The following is an 18392-nucleotide window of genomic DNA, read 5'->3' on the forward strand; positions in this document are numbered from 1 at the left end:
AATTTAATTTCAGGGAGTCAGGTAGATAATCCCTGCTGTTGTTCAGAAGTTTAATGTGCGTCCTCCCATGAACTGTGATAAAAATTGAGTCAAATGTCATAGACATTGCCAAGCTTTAAGAAATGTGTATTTCTCCTTTGGTTCAGTAGACAGCATGGTTTATAAGTTTAAATGAAATGTCTTTTTTCTTTGATGTGAAAAACCTAGTAATAGATTTTAAGCATCAAGAAGAGGATAAAGGCAAAATATGCATTTCAGTTTTATACAGACACAAGGAAATGTGGAATATATAAAAAAATAGTATTTGAATAGGTGGTTGCTTACTTTCTCCCTTTCTTCCCTTTCCTTCCCTCCTCTTCCCTCCCATCCATCAGCTGTGGGTCAGCAATGAGGATCTCTATGACTGTCATTTAGTTCAGGGGCTGGGTGCTGGGCAGTAGTACAAGGGGATGGATGTTGATGTGCTTCTAGAGCCTTTTCTTTTTTAATTATTATTTTTTAGTTTAACTAACTTCTCCAGGACTGCCTTTTAAAAGCACTTCAGAACAGTTCTATCCAGTGCCATCATTTTCCCAAGGTGATGATCTGATAAGGAGGATATGCAGCTTCCCTAACAAGACAATTTCTTTAATTTTCCTTCTTTCTGTGGTCCAGCTGCCAGCTTGAAGGGTTGGCTGGGTGCAGACCAGTCCTAAAGAATGTTAAATACTGCTTTCACTGCAGAAGAGTGAATTTCTCAGCTTCCTTGTAGTAATGAGTTGCTTCAATGTGGTGAGATAAAAGGAGGAAAAAGCTTCTCAAATATATCTCTAGTCTTGGTAATAAGGTTTTCCAGTGTGTTTAACAAATGTATAAAGTCAAGCTTCAGCTGATAATGTAAACACATTTAAACAAACTTTAATAACAGTAGGTCACTTTGAAATATTTGTTCAAATGCTTGAAATTTCAATTTCCAATCAGGTTCAATGATACTGCTAGGAAAATAAAGAAATCTGAAAGGAAAAAAAAAGAGACATTTTTAAAAAATAGAGAACCCCTGGTAATTCATGTCAGTCTTTGCTCTCCAATAAAAACTGCAGCATTGATTGTTCATAAATTTAACTGTCATGATTTTTTCCCATTTTGTCATCCAAGACTTCTTCAAGACATTCCACTATACTTTGTAGTTTTGTGTTAAAAAGGTACACATAGGTTCTTCTGGGGCCTCTTAGCAGCTCCATTACCATCCCAGCCTCAACCTTTGATGTTGGCTACTCATCCACCAGGATTATTAATCTTATGTTTAGAATCCAGAAACCAAGTACATTATCTAAAATTAAGTTTTTTGACAATTTTTTTTTTGTGGTAGCACTATACACATGTTCCTTTGTTTTGACTTTGCTGTGAGGACACCTTATTTTAGATGTTTATGTAACTGATGTGGTGAGGTTAATCCCCTTTTTCTCCATATTTCTAAGGTGTTTCCCCCAGCGTGTTCTGTTCTGTCAGCATGTATCTGTCCATCTTTAAAATTCAAATAAATGAACTGATGTGTGTTTAGAAATTCTGGATAAATTGGAATGAACATGGATACAGAGCTCATCAAGGCTGTTTTCAGATGGTATTACAGGGGATGAATGTACATCTTTCTTTGACTGTTGGAGTTCTGAGAGATTCCATTATTTTGTACATGTGCATATGGTGCCGTGTGGATCACAAGGCCACCTAGCAATAATCTGTGCTTTGCAATTATGCAATTTTCATTAATATGTACTTGTTTCTGAACTATTGGAATGTATTTCCATTAGATCTGGAATGCTACATTTTGAAAACTGGATTAATCTTTTATTGTTTTCCCAGTCTAGATTCCTAAGCAGCTGCTAATAGGTAAACTCTGAAAGAAGACTAAATATATTTTTACCAATGATTCCCAAATCTTCTCAGGCACCAACCTAAAGTTCATTTGTAGCAGTTTAAGTCAATTTTGTTGAGATGATTTAATGTATAGGTGCCAGCAGTGGCATCATTCCCATTGCTAAGCATTACTGTTAGAAATTCTCATTTCTAATGCCAAGAGATTCATGGTTTATTGCGGTTTGGCTGAGTTTAGCAGCCTATTGTTCTTGTGTTTCCGGGTAGTTGTTCTAATTCAAAACAAATGGGAATGTTGGCAATCTAACAGAGACATATGTAGGAAGTAACCATTGGCAACCATGGTTGCATGAGACAAGATTCTTTAATTGGAGCATTTAGGCATTAATGCTCACAAGCCAATGGAGGAGTCCTTTCCAAGGTGTTCAGTACAAGCCTTGGAACCTGATTCTCTTCTCAGGCTGTATTTTTGTAACTGCTTTCAGAGAATGTTTATAAAATGAAAGTGCAAGAAGAGTCATTCCTTACAAAGGCAAATCTTGCTTTCTGCTGCCTACAGTGTGCTCCCTAGGTGTGGCAGCAGCTCTCTGGCTACAGACAGCGGCAGCACAACTTTCCCAGGCATTGTCCTCGGGAAGGCTGTGAGAAGATCAGAGAAAAGCATGAGAAACAATTCTTATCTTCACTTGCTGCACCTGTTGTTGTGAACATGTGGAATGTGTTATGGAGGTTTGTTTTCCAAAGGGTGGTTTCTTAATTGGCCAATGGTGATGGTGTTTTAATTGAAGGACCAATTGGGTAAAACTGTATTGGACTGTCTGTAAGGGGAATCGGTTTCTTAATAAGTATAGTGTAATAAAGTGATTGATTCCTTCTGAGAATCATGGAGTCAATGCTAATTATTACCTCGCCAGGGACACCCTGCTACCACACTTAGGCATCCATTGAAACCTTGTGTGGATGTTTGAAAACAAATTCTGGCAAAGTCCTGTAAGGCTAGATCTGGACACCCTGTCCTCCAAGGCATTGGTGTGCTTGTGAATAATTTCTTTCTTATCTTCACAGTAGAAATACATAGAAAAATGTGACATAAAATATTTCACTTTGAATACAGGGAGAATAACACTTAATCTTCCATATTTCAGTTTTGGCTATGTGGGTAAAGTCTTATGTGACCACATTACTTTAAATCATATCTAGACTAGAGACAAAATAGATTAGAAAAATGTATAAGAGATAAATTAATTTGCTTTAAGCTTTTTAATGGAATGAAGTGAAGAAGAAGGGAGAAGAGTTTATGTTGTGGGTCTTTTCACTGTATAGATTTGAATGTACTGTGAGGTTGATAACAGCAATTCCACTGAACTTACTGGAGTATGTGAGCTTACTTTAGAGACAAAATTAGATAAATTTAATCTATTATTGTGTCTGCAGAACAAATATGCAATGAATGACAGTGGTTTCCACAGGATATGTAAACTTTTATGCCTCTGGAGTTGAAGCAAAATAAATTGGCTTGAAAGGAACTCTGTGCTACCATAGTTTGACTACTTCTGGTGTCTGGGATAAACAGCATAGTTTAATGAAGGCTAAGAAAGAGGATCTATTACTATTTGTAAAAGACATTCAGGAATTACTAAAAAGGGGGAAGAAGAATTATTGAAATTGAACCTTCTTTAAGATCAAATGGATATTAATTGCTTCTGAATGAATTTAGAGTGTAAATTAGAACAAGGTTTCTGTCATCAAAGGAATGATGTCTGAATTCTGGCATGACCTTTCAAATAGGGCAGGAAGGACAAGGAACCTAAATTATTTCAAGATGGAGTTTGATAAATGAATATAGGTAGTGCTTCCAGAAATGGAAATTAAAGTTTATGATTATAGTATCATAGATCATAGGCTCAAAGAGACCTCAGAAAGTATCCAGTCCATTTCCTTGCCCCAACTTAATCTCAATTACATTTAAATCATTTCAGGTTTATCCAGCCTGATCTAAAATATGATCTCATCTTAGTGATGAGACTCTATAGGCCTGTTAGTTGCCCATTCAATTACCTCACTATTCCAACCATTAAAAAGCTTTACTAATCTCAATTTAAGTCTTCCTAATGCAATTCAAGTTAATTTCTTCTTGTTCTCTCCACAGAAGACATGGAGAACAAATTAGTATCCTGCCCCTCTATAGCCCTTTAAAATATGCTTGGAAACAATTTTTTTCTCAGAATCAGAGTGGTTGACTTTGGAATATCTCACTGTTTTTATATTGATATTAGTCCTTGGATCTTTCAGTCTTTTCTCTGAAAACTTGTCTTCTAGAACTCTGTTTGTTCTGGCACTCTCTGCGGAGCTCTTTGGGTGTTTCTCTTCCTTTGTCCCAATTTTCCTGATGATGGTCTACCAGTACTAAATGCAACAGAAGGATTATTTTGTGACTTTCAAGCATAGTGCTACTGCTTACCCAAGTATTATTGTCATTTTTGCAGTGTGGGATGTGGTTTACTTCCCAGTGGTCTACATGTTTTCATCAAGTAAGTGCCCTGCTGTGGCAGGACATAGGATGTTAGGAATGTTCTTGATCTCTGCATCTGTCCTTATGAGGTTTGTTTGGTTTTTTTTTTTTTTTTTTTGTGAGTTTCTTTTAATAAAGCTCTTATGCTTCTTGTAAGGGAATGTTTGGGATTGCTGTGGAAGGGGAAAATGGGCCACAAAAAGAAAATTTTGTGGATCTGTAGACTAAAGTCTTATGTGACTTTAATTCTTCTCATGTGGGTCTTTTTTCCTGGTGAATTCAAAGCCAGGACAATCCTGAAGCACACACAGAATGCACTGGAAGGTTGTGAAAGAGAAGACAGCAAAACCTGAGGGCAGTGCAACACTGGAACCACTTTGTAGCTGAGTGTCTGGGTAATACTTTATTTCAGTTACAGGTTTGATATTATTCTTACCTGCTTTACTTTTATCACGTTGTCAGCTTGAGGTCAAACCTTAATGGCTTATTTGCCTGGCACATCAGTAAATGAGGTGGCTTTATGCCACAGATTTGTGAACATGCAATAAATAAGATACTATTAAGCATAAGACTCAGAATTCAAGGGCTTGAGAAACTCTGCATATTGCTAAGCTGACAAAGCGTTGTTCTAAAGTGATAAAAGCAGGTGTTTCTTTCTACATTCCAAGTCTACTCCCATGTGAGAAGCTAGATAAGTAGTTCAAATTACATCTAAGAAGAAAATTTGCCAGACCTTAATTGCTTTTCATCAGAGTTCCAAATAAGAAGGAGTAAAAAAATCCACCTTGGAGCTTGTCATGGTTTGACACTGGCGCAATGCCAGCACCCCCATGAAAATGCACTTTCCTTAAATAAATGCTGTGAGATGTTATCAGGGACAGAGCAGAGCAGGCCTAAGCTTAATAACAAAGGAAAAAAACTTTATTAAACTACTACTAATACAGAAAACACATAAACTAAATCCAGGATGAAGACCTTTTAAAACCACCCCTCTTCTTCCCAATTCCAAACACACCCAGCCATGAAACATCACCCGGGATTCTTGATCAAATTACCACCCTTCAGGTAATCTATGCTTAAACTATCAAGGGAGAGAGAAGTCTCTCTTGCACCACAGGCCCCCCAGGAAACACAGCTGCCCCCCTGTGTTTCCCTGTCACACATGGCAACCGCCCGGAAGAAAAATCTGCCAGTGTGACACTCTCCTTTCCATGTCACAGTGCTCTCACCACCGTGCATGGACAGACTGCTCATAGGGCTCCTTTAAGGATGCTTTGCCATGGACCCAAAGATACAACAGTTCAGTTTCTCATCCTGGGACTACAGTCCCCCCCATTTTCCCCTGGGGCCGAGGGGTCCAAAAACAGGACTCATCTTCTTCCTGAAGACAGAGGGTATCACCATTCCCTCTTCAACTCTCTTCGTTTCTCGCCATTCCTGTGCTGTTCGAAGCTGAAACAGGTCTCCCTGGGTCACCACTGCATCCCCCTAAAATGCAGTCTCTATTGCAGGAGATTTTGGTTCAGTCCATGGCTAACAAGAAAAGTCTAGCTAAAAGCTACTTCTTCATCTCCTCCCACCTAAATATTTCTTCTTCTAACATCTCAGGTCCCGGACTATCTCTCTTCCACTACAAATCAAGGAGGAGTAATACTTTTAAAAAGCCCTCATTCCCTCGAAAGGGTTAAAAGTTCAGACTCCCTGTACGGCCGATATCTCAGTCCGACGTTCCGCCTCCCACGCTGGGCATTTCCCCCCCCTTCTCCTTCTCCTCTGCCGGCAGATTTCCAGGTGCCGCCAGGCTCTCTGTCTCTTTCCCACATGGGGGGGGGCAAAGGCATCTCTGCTTCTCTCCACCCTTCCGTCCACAGGAGCTGGCTGGGTTCCAGACCCTCAGCCCCCTCGGCCTACCTGGACAAGGCCGCGTGGCTTCCCCTCCCCCACCCAGCCCATGGCTGGGCAGGGGGGAGTCTGCACTCTCTGACGACCGGAACCAAAAGAGACAGTTCTCCTGGGAGTTCTTGCTTTTAACCCCCTGTGTTCTCAGAGGCGTGTCCATACTTTCAGTGGTCACTCCAGGTGCCAATATCCAAACCTGACCACTGATTGGTTTGACCCAACTTCCTGGAAAAAATTCACTTCCATGTCAAACCACGACACTGCTACATTGTAGCCTGTTTAATTCTCATTTAAAGCCCTGAGGTAGAAATCTTGACTTCACAATAAACTGCACTCTTTCAGTGGTAAAGCATAACAAATGTGTAACTTGTGCTCCTTCTACATTTGACATTTATGTAAGAGCAATTTTTTGTTCAAGAATAGAAGTAGTTTCTACAAGGTCTGCAGATGTGTCATTTCAGTAGGATATAGTTTTATCATTAATCAGTACTTTTCTCTGGTGGCTTCTGCTAAGGTTATGGCCATTTATTCCATCTCTCTTTATAAGAGTGATCTTATTAAGCCTGTTTATTCTATCTTGGAGTTAGACCATAGCATCATCAAACCTTTCTGTCTTGGTCTGGCCACTAGTACTTGACTCTATGCTGGGAAATCAAGTGCATCCAACTTGCTCCCAGTCAATCCTGCTTAAGTCAGGCCTCTCACCATGAAGGGTCCATCAGTTTGTCTTCTGCAAGGAGACTTTATCAGTAAATCAACAGGAGAAGGGATTAAGACCACAGCAATTTACCCTTGTGCCCTATGCAATATGCAATTAACTGTCAGTGTCGTAACCCCCCAGTCCTACATTATTATTTCATTGATAAGGAGACATTTTGCTGAGAGATCTTTCTGTCCTTTTTTTAAACACACTATAGTAAAACCAAAATTCCTGTACAAGACCAAACAAGGGACCCCTCTGTTTTGATATCTGTCCATTCTGTCTATTTTGGAGGAAGACACAAGACTAAAAAATTATTTTAAAAATGTTGCTATTTTTCTCATCTCTTGGTAGTTACTTTATAGGTGAAGCTACGTGGAATTTTATATTCTTTATGTATTTTATTTAGATAAAGCCAGTTGGTTTGCCCTTATGTATATTATGTTTAAACAGTTGTTAAATTCCCTCTAAAGAATGTTATATCCTTAGTCTGCCCTCCTTTGAAAGTATTTTCACAAAAAATATCTGGAATCTACTGTATTTTGAATATTTTCATTTTTCTGTATCTTTCTTGATACAATAAAATATTAGTAAAAATTTGGAATTTGAGTGCATAGAATAGGATCAATGATTTTTAGACCATTACTCTAAATTTTCTGTTACTTTCAGTTCACTTCTTGGTACAGGCTCATATTTCCACTTTGATCTCTTTATAAAGCAATGCTTTCACCGAGTGTCACTACAAGCAGGTACTGTTTCCCTTTCTATTTGATTATAGTTAGCTTAAAACACAGTGATGTGCATGTGAGATTATTTATTCCAGGACTTATTGCTGAGATGCCATCATCAACCCTGAATCTCATCTGCTTCTTTACTGCATATTCATTTAGTTTAATTTGACACCACTGGCAATTGAAACTAAAAATTGTTTGGGCAAACTTTAGTCTTTCCTTATTGAGTAGGTTCATCTGTTTGGAAAGATCTTAACTTGAAAAAGGAATCCCATGTTGAATATAGGTCAGCAATGACATGCTGCAGAAGAACTGCCAGGGAACTTTAAAGAGGGATAAAAGCCTTTGAAGCACAAGAAGTAAGTAATCTTTGGTTCTTCTCAGAAATGTACTCTTTTCAGTACTGGGCATAATATATTCAAAAAGAGAGAGAGTCCAAAGGCAAACAAGAGTGTTTAGATGCTTTGAATATATGACAAGCATGTATGTGTGTATGTGTGAAGAATGGAAAAATGTGCTGGAGTGTGTTAGTAACTCAGAGATAAATAAAAGGGTTTTACAGAGTGGAAGGAAATAATCTGTTCTTTGTGTCCATTGTGGAGACAAGAAGGTGTGTCTATGACCTGTGACTGGACGATTCATATTGGAAAAAGGAATTTTTTTTTCTGAGGTGAGGATAGTAATCAGTGTGTTTTCTACATATCGAAGAATATTTGAACATGCTCAGATCTTCCACTGGAGAACAGAATTTGGTCATCTGAAAATTCTTCTCTGTCTGTGAATGCATTTCAGGGCATTAGACAGCAATCTAAGTAACGTTTCCAGATTGCTCTGACAAAAGTACAGGAACCTCATCTGATTTCTAGGAAGTGCTCACTGTCACAGGTTCAGAGAAAAGAAAAAGGAAGGCCTGGAAGAGAGATGTCTAATTTGGTACTTCAGGGAAGGCACACACAGACCTATAAATAAGCTGCTATATGTTGTTAGTAGGATGCCACTGGCAAAAGAAGGAGCACATGCAGGATGATAGGTCTGGGTCATCATAATCCAGTGGTATTGCCATTTAAAGTGATGTGCCTTGTCACAAGGCAGAGAATATAGAAAAGATGAAAGAGCATCTCAGCTATAGCTGAGGATTTCCTATATTCTAATTTTGAATATGCCCAAAGCAATACTTCTGGAAATCTCTTTTTTGTGTCATATGAGACAGGGAACAGACATCTGGTCTTTGAACTAGTTTAAATTTGGCTGAAAGTTGAAAATTTCTATGAAGCTTTTGGTTCAGACAGATCATAATTTTAGATTAAAAATCCACTTTATAAAAAAATTCTGAATGAGTTCCTACTCCAATGCCTTCAGGAGAGGAAATAGGAATGCAGTGTAATTGGAAACAGTCTCTAGCAGTTCAAGTGCTGCAAAAATCATCTGTAACTGAGTTGTACTTCAGGCCTGTATTCCCTTTGGGCTGCTTGCTTGTAGTGGTACCAGGGTAATAGCACTATGTTGGTGCAAAAAACCACTCTGTATGCCTAGAAGCAACACAAAATGCTGGGGGTAAATTGACTGAATTATATACGTTGCTCTTCTGGGAATGCAGAGTAAGTTTTACTGCAAATTCCATGTAGCTGTGGTTGCATGCTATACCTTTAGGAAAAAAGAATCTTGAGGGAGGACAGAGTCAATTTAATCATTATTTTCTTTGTTGTTTCAGCTAAATGGCTCTTTTTTGTTATATGTGTATTTTAGTACTTATCTCACAGTCATCAGATGCTTAATGGGATCTAAGGGAGTCTGGTGTAGAAAAGTGAAGTAGAGTTCAGGCTTTAACACAGGCTACCCCTTCATCTGGCACTGAGGGATGATTCAATCCATCCATTTTCATTTAAAATAATAGACTGGACCTTGTTCAAAAATATCACTGGTATAAACAAATGGCATCGTTGATGGATCATTGTTGCTAATAACCAATGACAAATACCCTGCTTAGTTTGGCAAAGTCCTCTCTTTTGATTAAAGCTGGCAACTATCAGGATAAAAGGACACCTGTCAGTACCTGATAGATATTCTTATGAAATGTGTTCCTAAGTGCCAAATCCTATCCTTTTCTATAAGAACTGTAACTCTTAGAGGGTTGATTAACTTTAAGGTAGATTCTAAGATGCCTTCTTCTAGCACACTGATGATTGGTCAGATCTGGAAGCAGTACCTGAGTCATCCCAGCTTGCAACTCACTATTTTAAGGAACTTTCAATTTAGGATCTGTTTGTCTCAAAGCATTATTAGCAAAAGTAAAACTGGAGTGCTGAAGAAGTAGAGTAAACATTGGTGTCATGGAGGAAGAGCTGACTGCCTGATGCAGTAACCTGGTGTCTTCCCCTAGGTCAGGTCACCTTCCTTGGAAATCAAATCCCTACAATTCCAGTTGCTGGGCTGCTTTTGTACTGTACTAAGATTGAGAGGTATGGTGTGTCATGCTTTGTGAACCCGCCTGAGAATTAGTCTGCACCATTAAAAAATAAGTTTCACAGTGCTAATTTTTCATTGCTTCAGACTCATTTTCTCTGTAGGGATGGGAAGACCATTTGCATACCCATTGATTAAAAGGAATGCATTTGCTATTTTAGATGTATTCACTCTGAATTGTTATATATAATATAACAATGTTATATATAATTCACTCTGAATTGTCATTTTAATCCAGACTGTGCAGGGTCCTGGGGGAAAGCCAACAAACACAATATATGTCTAGATAATTAAAAATAATTTGAGAGTGCCAGAAAAGAAATGTACAAGTGTTTGCAGGGTGTTCCATATTTACTCCATGGTAATGATAAATAATTGTTGGTTTTCTCAGTTTATAAGTCAAAAAGCAGGTTTTAAATATGTCAGCCTTCAGTCTGGGCTCTATAAAAATAAACTGAATAACATTTGCCTAACATTTAGTCCATATTACCACAGCTTCATGCTTCTCACATTAATTCATCCGTTGGACCCCTAAAAGTCCCCTTAAGGTAGGTAAATATTGTATCCATACTACTGGTGGGGAACTGAAGTGTAGGGCAGGCTGAAAGTAGCTGACAGAAAGTACCTATAAAGAAAGGGCTTATAGACAATCTTCAAGTCTTAATCTCAGAAGATCACTAAATATCCTTGATGTTTAAATCACTCTAGGTGTTTTCTTCATTGATAAACTGCCTCTGACTGAATTGACCATGTGTTCTGGAGCCAAACACAGTTTATTATCCTTGATGCACAGAGTAAAGATGTACATTGACAAAGTGCCATTTTTATATTAAAGCAAAGTTTCAAGTAGAATTTTGCTAAAACACTGTCCTGTTTTGATATTTTGGGAACATCAAAGGGGTTCGGCTGAAAAGATTCAAGGTCTATTGATCACTAATAATTTCCTAATGTTTTTTGATGTGCTTACGGATCACATAATCTGCTGCTGGAATACACCTGTATGTGAGCTGGAAAGTAGTGGCTGTCAGAGAGCTCAGAGCACTATGACTTGACAGTTTAGAGGGGAATGTAAAAGAACTTTCTTTCCCATGCCAAATAGTCTTGTGGCTAAAATCTAGCTACCTACTGAACTTCAGAGGCAACTTAAGGAAGGGCCACATTGAAAAGGAAAACTAAAGGTTATATCATTAAGGAAAGAGATGTAAAAATTAAATTACCACATTCTTGCTTGGTTCAATATGTATGTTTTCCTGATTCTTAGCATAATGAAGGCCTCAGTAGGGCTATCAAAAAATCTATATATAAAATATAGCTGCTAAACTCTCCATTGGTCTCTGTACTCACACATGCACTAACCCCTTTTATTCCTTCCTTCTGATGTCAGAAAAAGGTAAGGTTTGAACTAGATAAAGCCAAATAGAAATATAGGTACTATGCAGTAGGATTATCCTAGAACTTTTACATAAATTGGCTGATAGGAAAGCTCTGCAGTACTGTTTTCTGCGTGGTAAAAGGGTGGTAAACTCTTGGCCAGCAAGACCAAGAATTACAGTTATTTGTAGGTGGGTAGATAAGGGGCTTGTAGACGAAGGTCAAGGCTACATCTTGATCCTCTCAAAGGCTAAACTTTAGGACCTAATCATAAAATTAATTCACAAGAATTGCCTGTCCTAAAATATATCTCTTAGGTCATTCTCTGAATGCCTCCATTAGTTTAGTCAATTGTGGGGAAAGACAGTGATAAAAATTTGGTAAACTCTTCAGATTGTTCAGTAAATGCAGCTAGTGTTGTGCAATACAGGAGGTCTTGTCATGTACAAGACCTGTTAGGCTGCAAGAACAAAATAAATAAATGGTCTGTATCCCAGGGGTCTTGCAGATAGCACAGCTGTGATGTTCACCCATTAAAAAATCATTGGGGGAAAAATTATAAAGCATTGGTTTATCAGTAAGAAAGAGTACTACTCAGAATTTTATTTATCACAGGAATGCTTTAGTCACTTTTAATTTAATCAAATCCTAAAAAACACACATTTTTCCCTCCCATCAAGGTAATTTAATGCATTAAATGTTTCACAAAGTATCAAGTGAATTACATATGTATGAGTCTTCAGGAAAGCCTTTGAAGAAAGGGTACTAATGTTCTTGTTATTGAAATAATATCCTCATATTGTCACAAGTTATTAGTGATATTGCCATTTCTCTGTCCCGGGAATGGGGTTTTGTAGCCATTGCTCATCTCCAGCCATTTGTCAGCATCTGTTAGGGCACTGTAGCTTACATTCAGCACCTTGAAATGCTCTAATCATTGTGGCAGGTTCCCGTGGCAGAATCCTGACAGCGGTCACTCGCTCAGGTTAGGATGGGGGCTGCTGTGGAGCTGGCACGTGGGAAGGGGGCAGTGAAGCAGTTGCAGTGGACCTTTGCCCATCCCTCTGATAAGTGGGAATGCTTGAGCTGGTTATGTTGGATTTTGGGCAATTCCTGAACATGTATGTGAAACAAAAACAAAGTAAATTTTTTTTCGAGTGATCTCACTATTAGAACATGGTTGAAATAGTTATTTGCTATGTAATATATTTGTTTAAATTGGCCTCAGTTACTATATATTGAGATCAAGTGTTTTGTCCCATTGAAACAGGGGCTGTTAAGGCCAAAGGCTGTGTTTGTTTGGCTAGTATGCAACTCACCATGGAGACAATAAATAATTGTTAAATAATAAACAAAAAATAATTATTGTTTTAAAAATAACAATAATTACAAACAGGAAACAATAATAATTAGTTCTTCCTGGATCAGAATTTTTATTTTTGATAATATTGCGTACTAATATAACAGGATTTAATAATTACAGTCAATGACAGGTCTTAATTAAATCCTAGTATCTATTACTGTGACAGTAAAATGGAAATAACTACCTGATGATTTAAGAGTGGTTTATAGGCTCCTGAAAAAATATAAAGCATTTCCTTATTTGTTGCTGAGGTTAAAATTGGGAAAGATCATTAGACATGCATGACAGACATTTTATTTTTGAGGATCTTGCTTTTGTTGTAGATTTGCATTTAATAGTGTTTGCTAAATTTGCAGTTAGTAGTGCTACAGATTTTTTGCAGTTAATAAGGTTTGTAAATTTTTATATTAAATGCAGGGATATTTTGTTTAGTTTGTAGATTGCACGTTCAAAATCAAAGTTAATGGAAGCATAAAGAAATTAAAGTAGATCACTAATAATTTGAGCATCTGAATTATCCATTGTAGATAACATCAGTTTAATTGCATGTGCATATTAAAACCCCTCATTTGAAAACCAGCTTCTAAATATTCAGTTTATAATGTTTATAATCTGTTGAAGTATACAATAGTTTTATGATAATTAGCAATGGTAAAATCATAGAACTCTTGAAGTTTGATTCAGATAAACAACCATATTTCTGGTACTTTCCCATCCTACATAAAGCTCTTGATTTCCTGAAAAATTTCTTGTCCTTCAGGCCTTGAGGGAAGCGATACATGTATTGTGATTCTGTATTTGATTCCCACTAGACTCCAAGAGATCAGAGAAAAATTAGAAGAAAATGACTCATTAATTTTTAAATTTCATCACAGACGGGCTGTTCAAAATGCTTTTTTTCCTGCTTCCCTCTTTAGAGTGGTAGCTGAAGAGTTGGAAGACTTCTTATTACTAAAGTAGTGCAGATTTGGATCATGTGAACTCTTTAGGTCTTTTGTTGGGTTTGAGGGTTTTTTGGGTTTTTTTTTTTTTGTTTGTTTGGGCTTTTTCTTGTTGTTTTGTTTTTTTTTCTGCGTGTGTGTGTGCACGTGCACGCAAATTGCATGAATCTTCAGAGTTTTCTTATTTTAACCCCTGATGTTAGTAAGCTTCTACTTCAATCTTAGTGATGAATGATGACTGGAGACCTGTGCTATAACTATGCTCTGAAATTTTTTCTCAGTACATCTGGCTCTTTGGGGTCTAGGAGCTTGATCCCCAGCATCAGATATCACCAACTCAATTGTAACAAAATAAGTTGTAATGAAACAAGAAGTTTCTTACTGCCTGACATGAAAAGTCTGTGCTTAGCAGTGTTTGTGTGATGATGTCAAGCAGGTTTGGAAGTGGAGCACCGCTGAACTTGGCAGTTTCCTTAAGATACTGTAATCAATCCCAATGTTTTTTCAATGTTAGGATTCTGCCAAACATCTGGCTGGGAAGTTGCCCTCGGCAGCTGGAGCACGTGACCATCAAGCTGAAGCATGAGCTGGGTGTTACAGCTGTGATGAACTTCCAGACTGAATCTGACATTGTTCAAAATTCCTGGGGCTGCAACCGCTACCCAGAACCCATGAGCCCCGAAATCCTCATGAAACTGTATAAGGAAGAAGGTCTTGCCTATGTCTGGCTGCCAACTGCAGACATGAGCACTGAAGGTAATGCTCATGTCACTCTTGCAGTAAATTAATAGCAACAAACACTTTGAGTTATTAATCTGTCACTTCTGTGACAGTTGTGGGGGGAGGAGTTCTGTGCACATTTTGCATGAAAATATAGCTGGAACACAAGTTATAGTTTCTTTGTGTGCTGTCTGTAACAAATTATTCATATCTTGTAGGCAGAGAGGTCATCTGAAGTACTTTGTGTCTGGCAGTTTTATTTTTATTTGAGTTTAAAGCCATCTGACATCAATAAGTGCTTGACTATTTTTACTTTCAAATTGAGTTCAGCCTATATTATGAAAATATGCTGTATAGGTGGAAGACTGCAAGTTTGCAGAGCAGGGCAGTTTGCCACCTTTGCTGATTAAAAATGGAGAGACAGTGCTGTGTGCCTGCTGTTCCCTTCCCAACACTTTTTCTTTAACTGTAGTATCCCAGTCTGATGGAACTCCATAGCAACAGTTATATAATAGTTTGCAATTAATTGAAAATACTCATAGCACCTGAGCTGTAATATAAATTACTAGTACTTTTAAGTCCTTAGTTGGAATGCTTAATTCAAAGTCTTGTTTCCAACTAGAAGGTTAGAAAGTGAGTATGTTCAAGTGAGCAGCCTGCCAGCAGAAGCGAGTGCTTTCAACGCAGTGAAATACCACTACCCCAAACAGGTCACTGTCATATCAGCAAAGGGACATCAAAGAAGACAGGAGACCTTAAAACAGGAATTTGAATGGGCTTAATGTCAGTGCTCATATGTGCCATGAGGAAAAGCTGGGCTCCACTCTTTGCAGCTCTGTTTCCCAGGACAGCCAGAAGAAAAGTGTCAGAAAATATGGTATGTTCATTCCTTTGGGAGTGAGAAAGGCTATTCTGTGTTGTTTGACTCTATGCTTTGTACACAGTGAAATAACAGTTTTAAGTTGTACAGTAAAATGTTCTTCTACACTCCTCCCTCACTTACTGAATTGGTGGCCTTCATTAAAATGTTTTGGAAATCAGCAGTATGTAGGTACCTTCACAAACCTCTAGTATTAAAAAAAAAAAATCATTTTTGGCTTGCTAACTTTAACGCCATGTAAGTTGTGCTGTTCTCTATAATGTGCTGCCTTGTCTCAGTTCCTTTGAAAATGAATATGCCACATGCATCTGATGTTATCGGAATGTATACTTAGAGAAGACTCGGGGCATTTTACTTAGAAATGTCTTAGAAACTACATCTCTATTTAGGAGCAGTGATCTGATTCTATATTGCAAGAAAAAAAAAAAAAAAACTTAGCCTAGAAAGTAATTTGAGAAAAGAAAGAAAGAAAAAAGTGGAATATATCAGGTCTGCCATTATATCTCACAGTTCATCAGCCATGAACTGACTTTGTTCAGTGCAAATGAATGTGCCTTGTGTTTAACCTTAGGAAGAATCCAGATGTTGCCACAAGCTGTCTGCCTCCTGCACGGGCTGCTGCAGAATGGACACACTGTCTATGTTCATTGCAATGCTGGTGTTGGCAGGTCTACAGCTGCTGTCAGTGGCTGGCTGAGGTACGTGATGGGATGGAGCCTGAGGAAAGTGCAGTACTTTTTGGCTTCCCGGAGACCAGCTGTCTACATAGATGAGGAAGCTCTGAATCGTGCTGAAGAAGATTTCTACCAGAAATTTGGGCATCTTCGTTCTTCATACCAAATAGAAGAGTAGAAAAGCAGAAGAAAAGGAAGGTGAAGAGGAATCCTTACATTTGAACCCCAAGGACTTAGAAATTTCTGTGACTCAGGCACCCACCTCACCTCTTCAGGTTATAAGCTTCTTGTAAAAGTTACGAGAATTTTGTTTAAAAAGTGCCTTAGAGTTTTTTATTTGCTTTCTTTAAGCTGAAACGATTCACGTTTTCAAGCCTTTTGGTGCAATTATGAGACCTAGAAACTGCAAATGAGATTTTCTTTTAACTACTTGCCTATAGGAAGAGAGGTTTTAGGGCAGACACTAAACAAGATGTGAGGTGAAATAGTGTTGGCAATAAAAAGTGACAGGAAAAAAATACAAAGATTGACTGGATTAAGATTCAGGTTAGGATGGAGCAGACCATCATCAAAGCTGCTCAGTTATTTTAAGCAGATATAAGATTGTTGCAGTGTTTTGTAGTAATTCTGTAGACAAGTGGTATTGATGAGAAAGACTAGAAAGAAATTGATTCTTCAATTCAGTGTTTAAAAACAAAAAGCTAATGTCTAATGCAGTGAACTAAGATTTGCTCTTTGTCCATCTAGTTAATGTTAAGTATTACGAGCTCCAGCTGTATTATTTTATGACATTGGGCTTAGGCTGGGCTGTGACATGAAGAGAGGACACAGCTCCAGCTGTGGCAGCCTTGCTTTGTTACATTATCCTAGGCTGTGAGTTGAAGCTGCATTTTGCTCCTCTGGTTCATGCAGTGCTGTACAGGAGTTCCCTTAGGTACCAAGTCTGTCTGAGCAGTAACCACTGGGGTAAGACAGGACCTATAGGAATTGTGTGGTGCATGACTGGCACCACAGCCTCTTGGCTGTTGACCTAGCTTAATATCTTCAATACAGCAAAAACCTCTCCTTGTGCAAGCAGTGGATGTGTGCTAGGTTTAGCTGATTGAAGCTAATGCTGAACTATCTCTAGGCTGAATGAAGTCAATACATTCCTCTATAGGAAAAAAGAGCAACTCTGCAGAAGATGGTTTCTCAGGATCTTAGCCTCAGTGTTAGCTTTCTGGATAAGCCCTAATGTTTTCCATTGCTGCTTGGTCCCTTAGCTAAACTAAGCACCAACAGCTTCCAGTGCCATTCAGATGAAACCAATTTGATGTAGATTGAGTTCAAGAGAGAAGAGAGAATTAAGGAAGCATAAACATTAAGAAACATAATTTCTATAGGTTTATTCTTCAGTGAAATCTCATTTTTTCCAGCCAACTTGTTCCTCTAAAGATGCAGTCAGTGACAGAGTAGTTTAAGTAATAAATATTGATTTTTTTTAATACTTAATGGAGAAACTATTGGATATGAACTGTTTATGGAGAATGCCCAAAATAATATATTTTATTTATCCTATACTTCAATCATCTTGAAAAGAAAAATGTTTATTTAAGTTATTCTATGTGAGGTTTTCACCATGACTTCATTTCAGATTTTTTTGAAATAACACTGCCTGTTTAGAATATGGATGAGAAAATAAAGACAAAATTACTATTCCAGCAGCCCATTTTGTCATGTGTCTTTGTCTTCCAATTTCACAAATAGCAAAAAGGGTCATAACTGATATTTATATATAGAAGTGGAACCACTTCTGGTACCTTCAAAGACAAAAACAGGTGTTTCTTCTCCTAGCCCAGAGCAGAGAGAAGAGAGAGTGCTCCCCTCTTGAAGAAGAGTGTGTGAGTACTCCTGTCTGGCTATTGGGCTTACATGCAAATGTGAAGAGCTACAGCTGCCTGCCCAGGAGTTACCTCAATTTGACCGAGTTTAAAGTAAAATTGGTGAGCTTTTGCTACCATATTCTCCTTTAAATCAAGCACTGAGAGAAGGAGAATGGCATGAGAAGCAGAGAGTACATCTTGCTTAAGTTTTACGTTTCTGCAGAGATTTATTTGAAACTGCAAGCTTAAAATGTGTTTCCAAGCATCCCTGACAGAAGCCTTTCCTCCAGATTCAACTTGTAATAAATGCTGGGGCAAATACTTGTAGAATTGATTCTTGTTCCACAGGTAATACATATATGGATATATATAGTTTTAGGGCTCTTGGGACTGAGCAGTGCATAACATGGTACAAACAAGGAAGT

At 38.0% G+C, this 18392-nt stretch overlaps 1 protein-coding gene across 1 annotated transcript in view; it reads left to right on the forward strand.

Annotated features, from left to right (window-relative positions):
* EPM2A (EPM2A glucan phosphatase, laforin) overlaps positions 1-17800 on the forward strand; it is a 39232-nt gene extending 21432 nt beyond the window's left edge. The window contains exons 3-4 of the mRNA XM_053939304.1: positions 14346-14587; positions 16003-17800. Coding sequence (XP_053795279.1) covers positions 14346-14587; positions 16003-16283 — 523 coding nt within the window. The 3' untranslated portion in view covers positions 16284-17800. The remainder of the gene's footprint in view (positions 1-14345; positions 14588-16002) is intronic.
* The last annotated feature ends 592 nt before the right edge of the window (positions 17801-18392 follow it).

This window comes from Vidua chalybeata, chromosome 3 (genome assembly GCF_026979565.1).
Source record: "Vidua chalybeata isolate OUT-0048 chromosome 3, bVidCha1 merged haplotype, whole genome shotgun sequence".
In the NCBI taxonomy this organism is placed as follows: domain Eukaryota; kingdom Metazoa; phylum Chordata; class Aves; order Passeriformes; family Viduidae; genus Vidua; species Vidua chalybeata.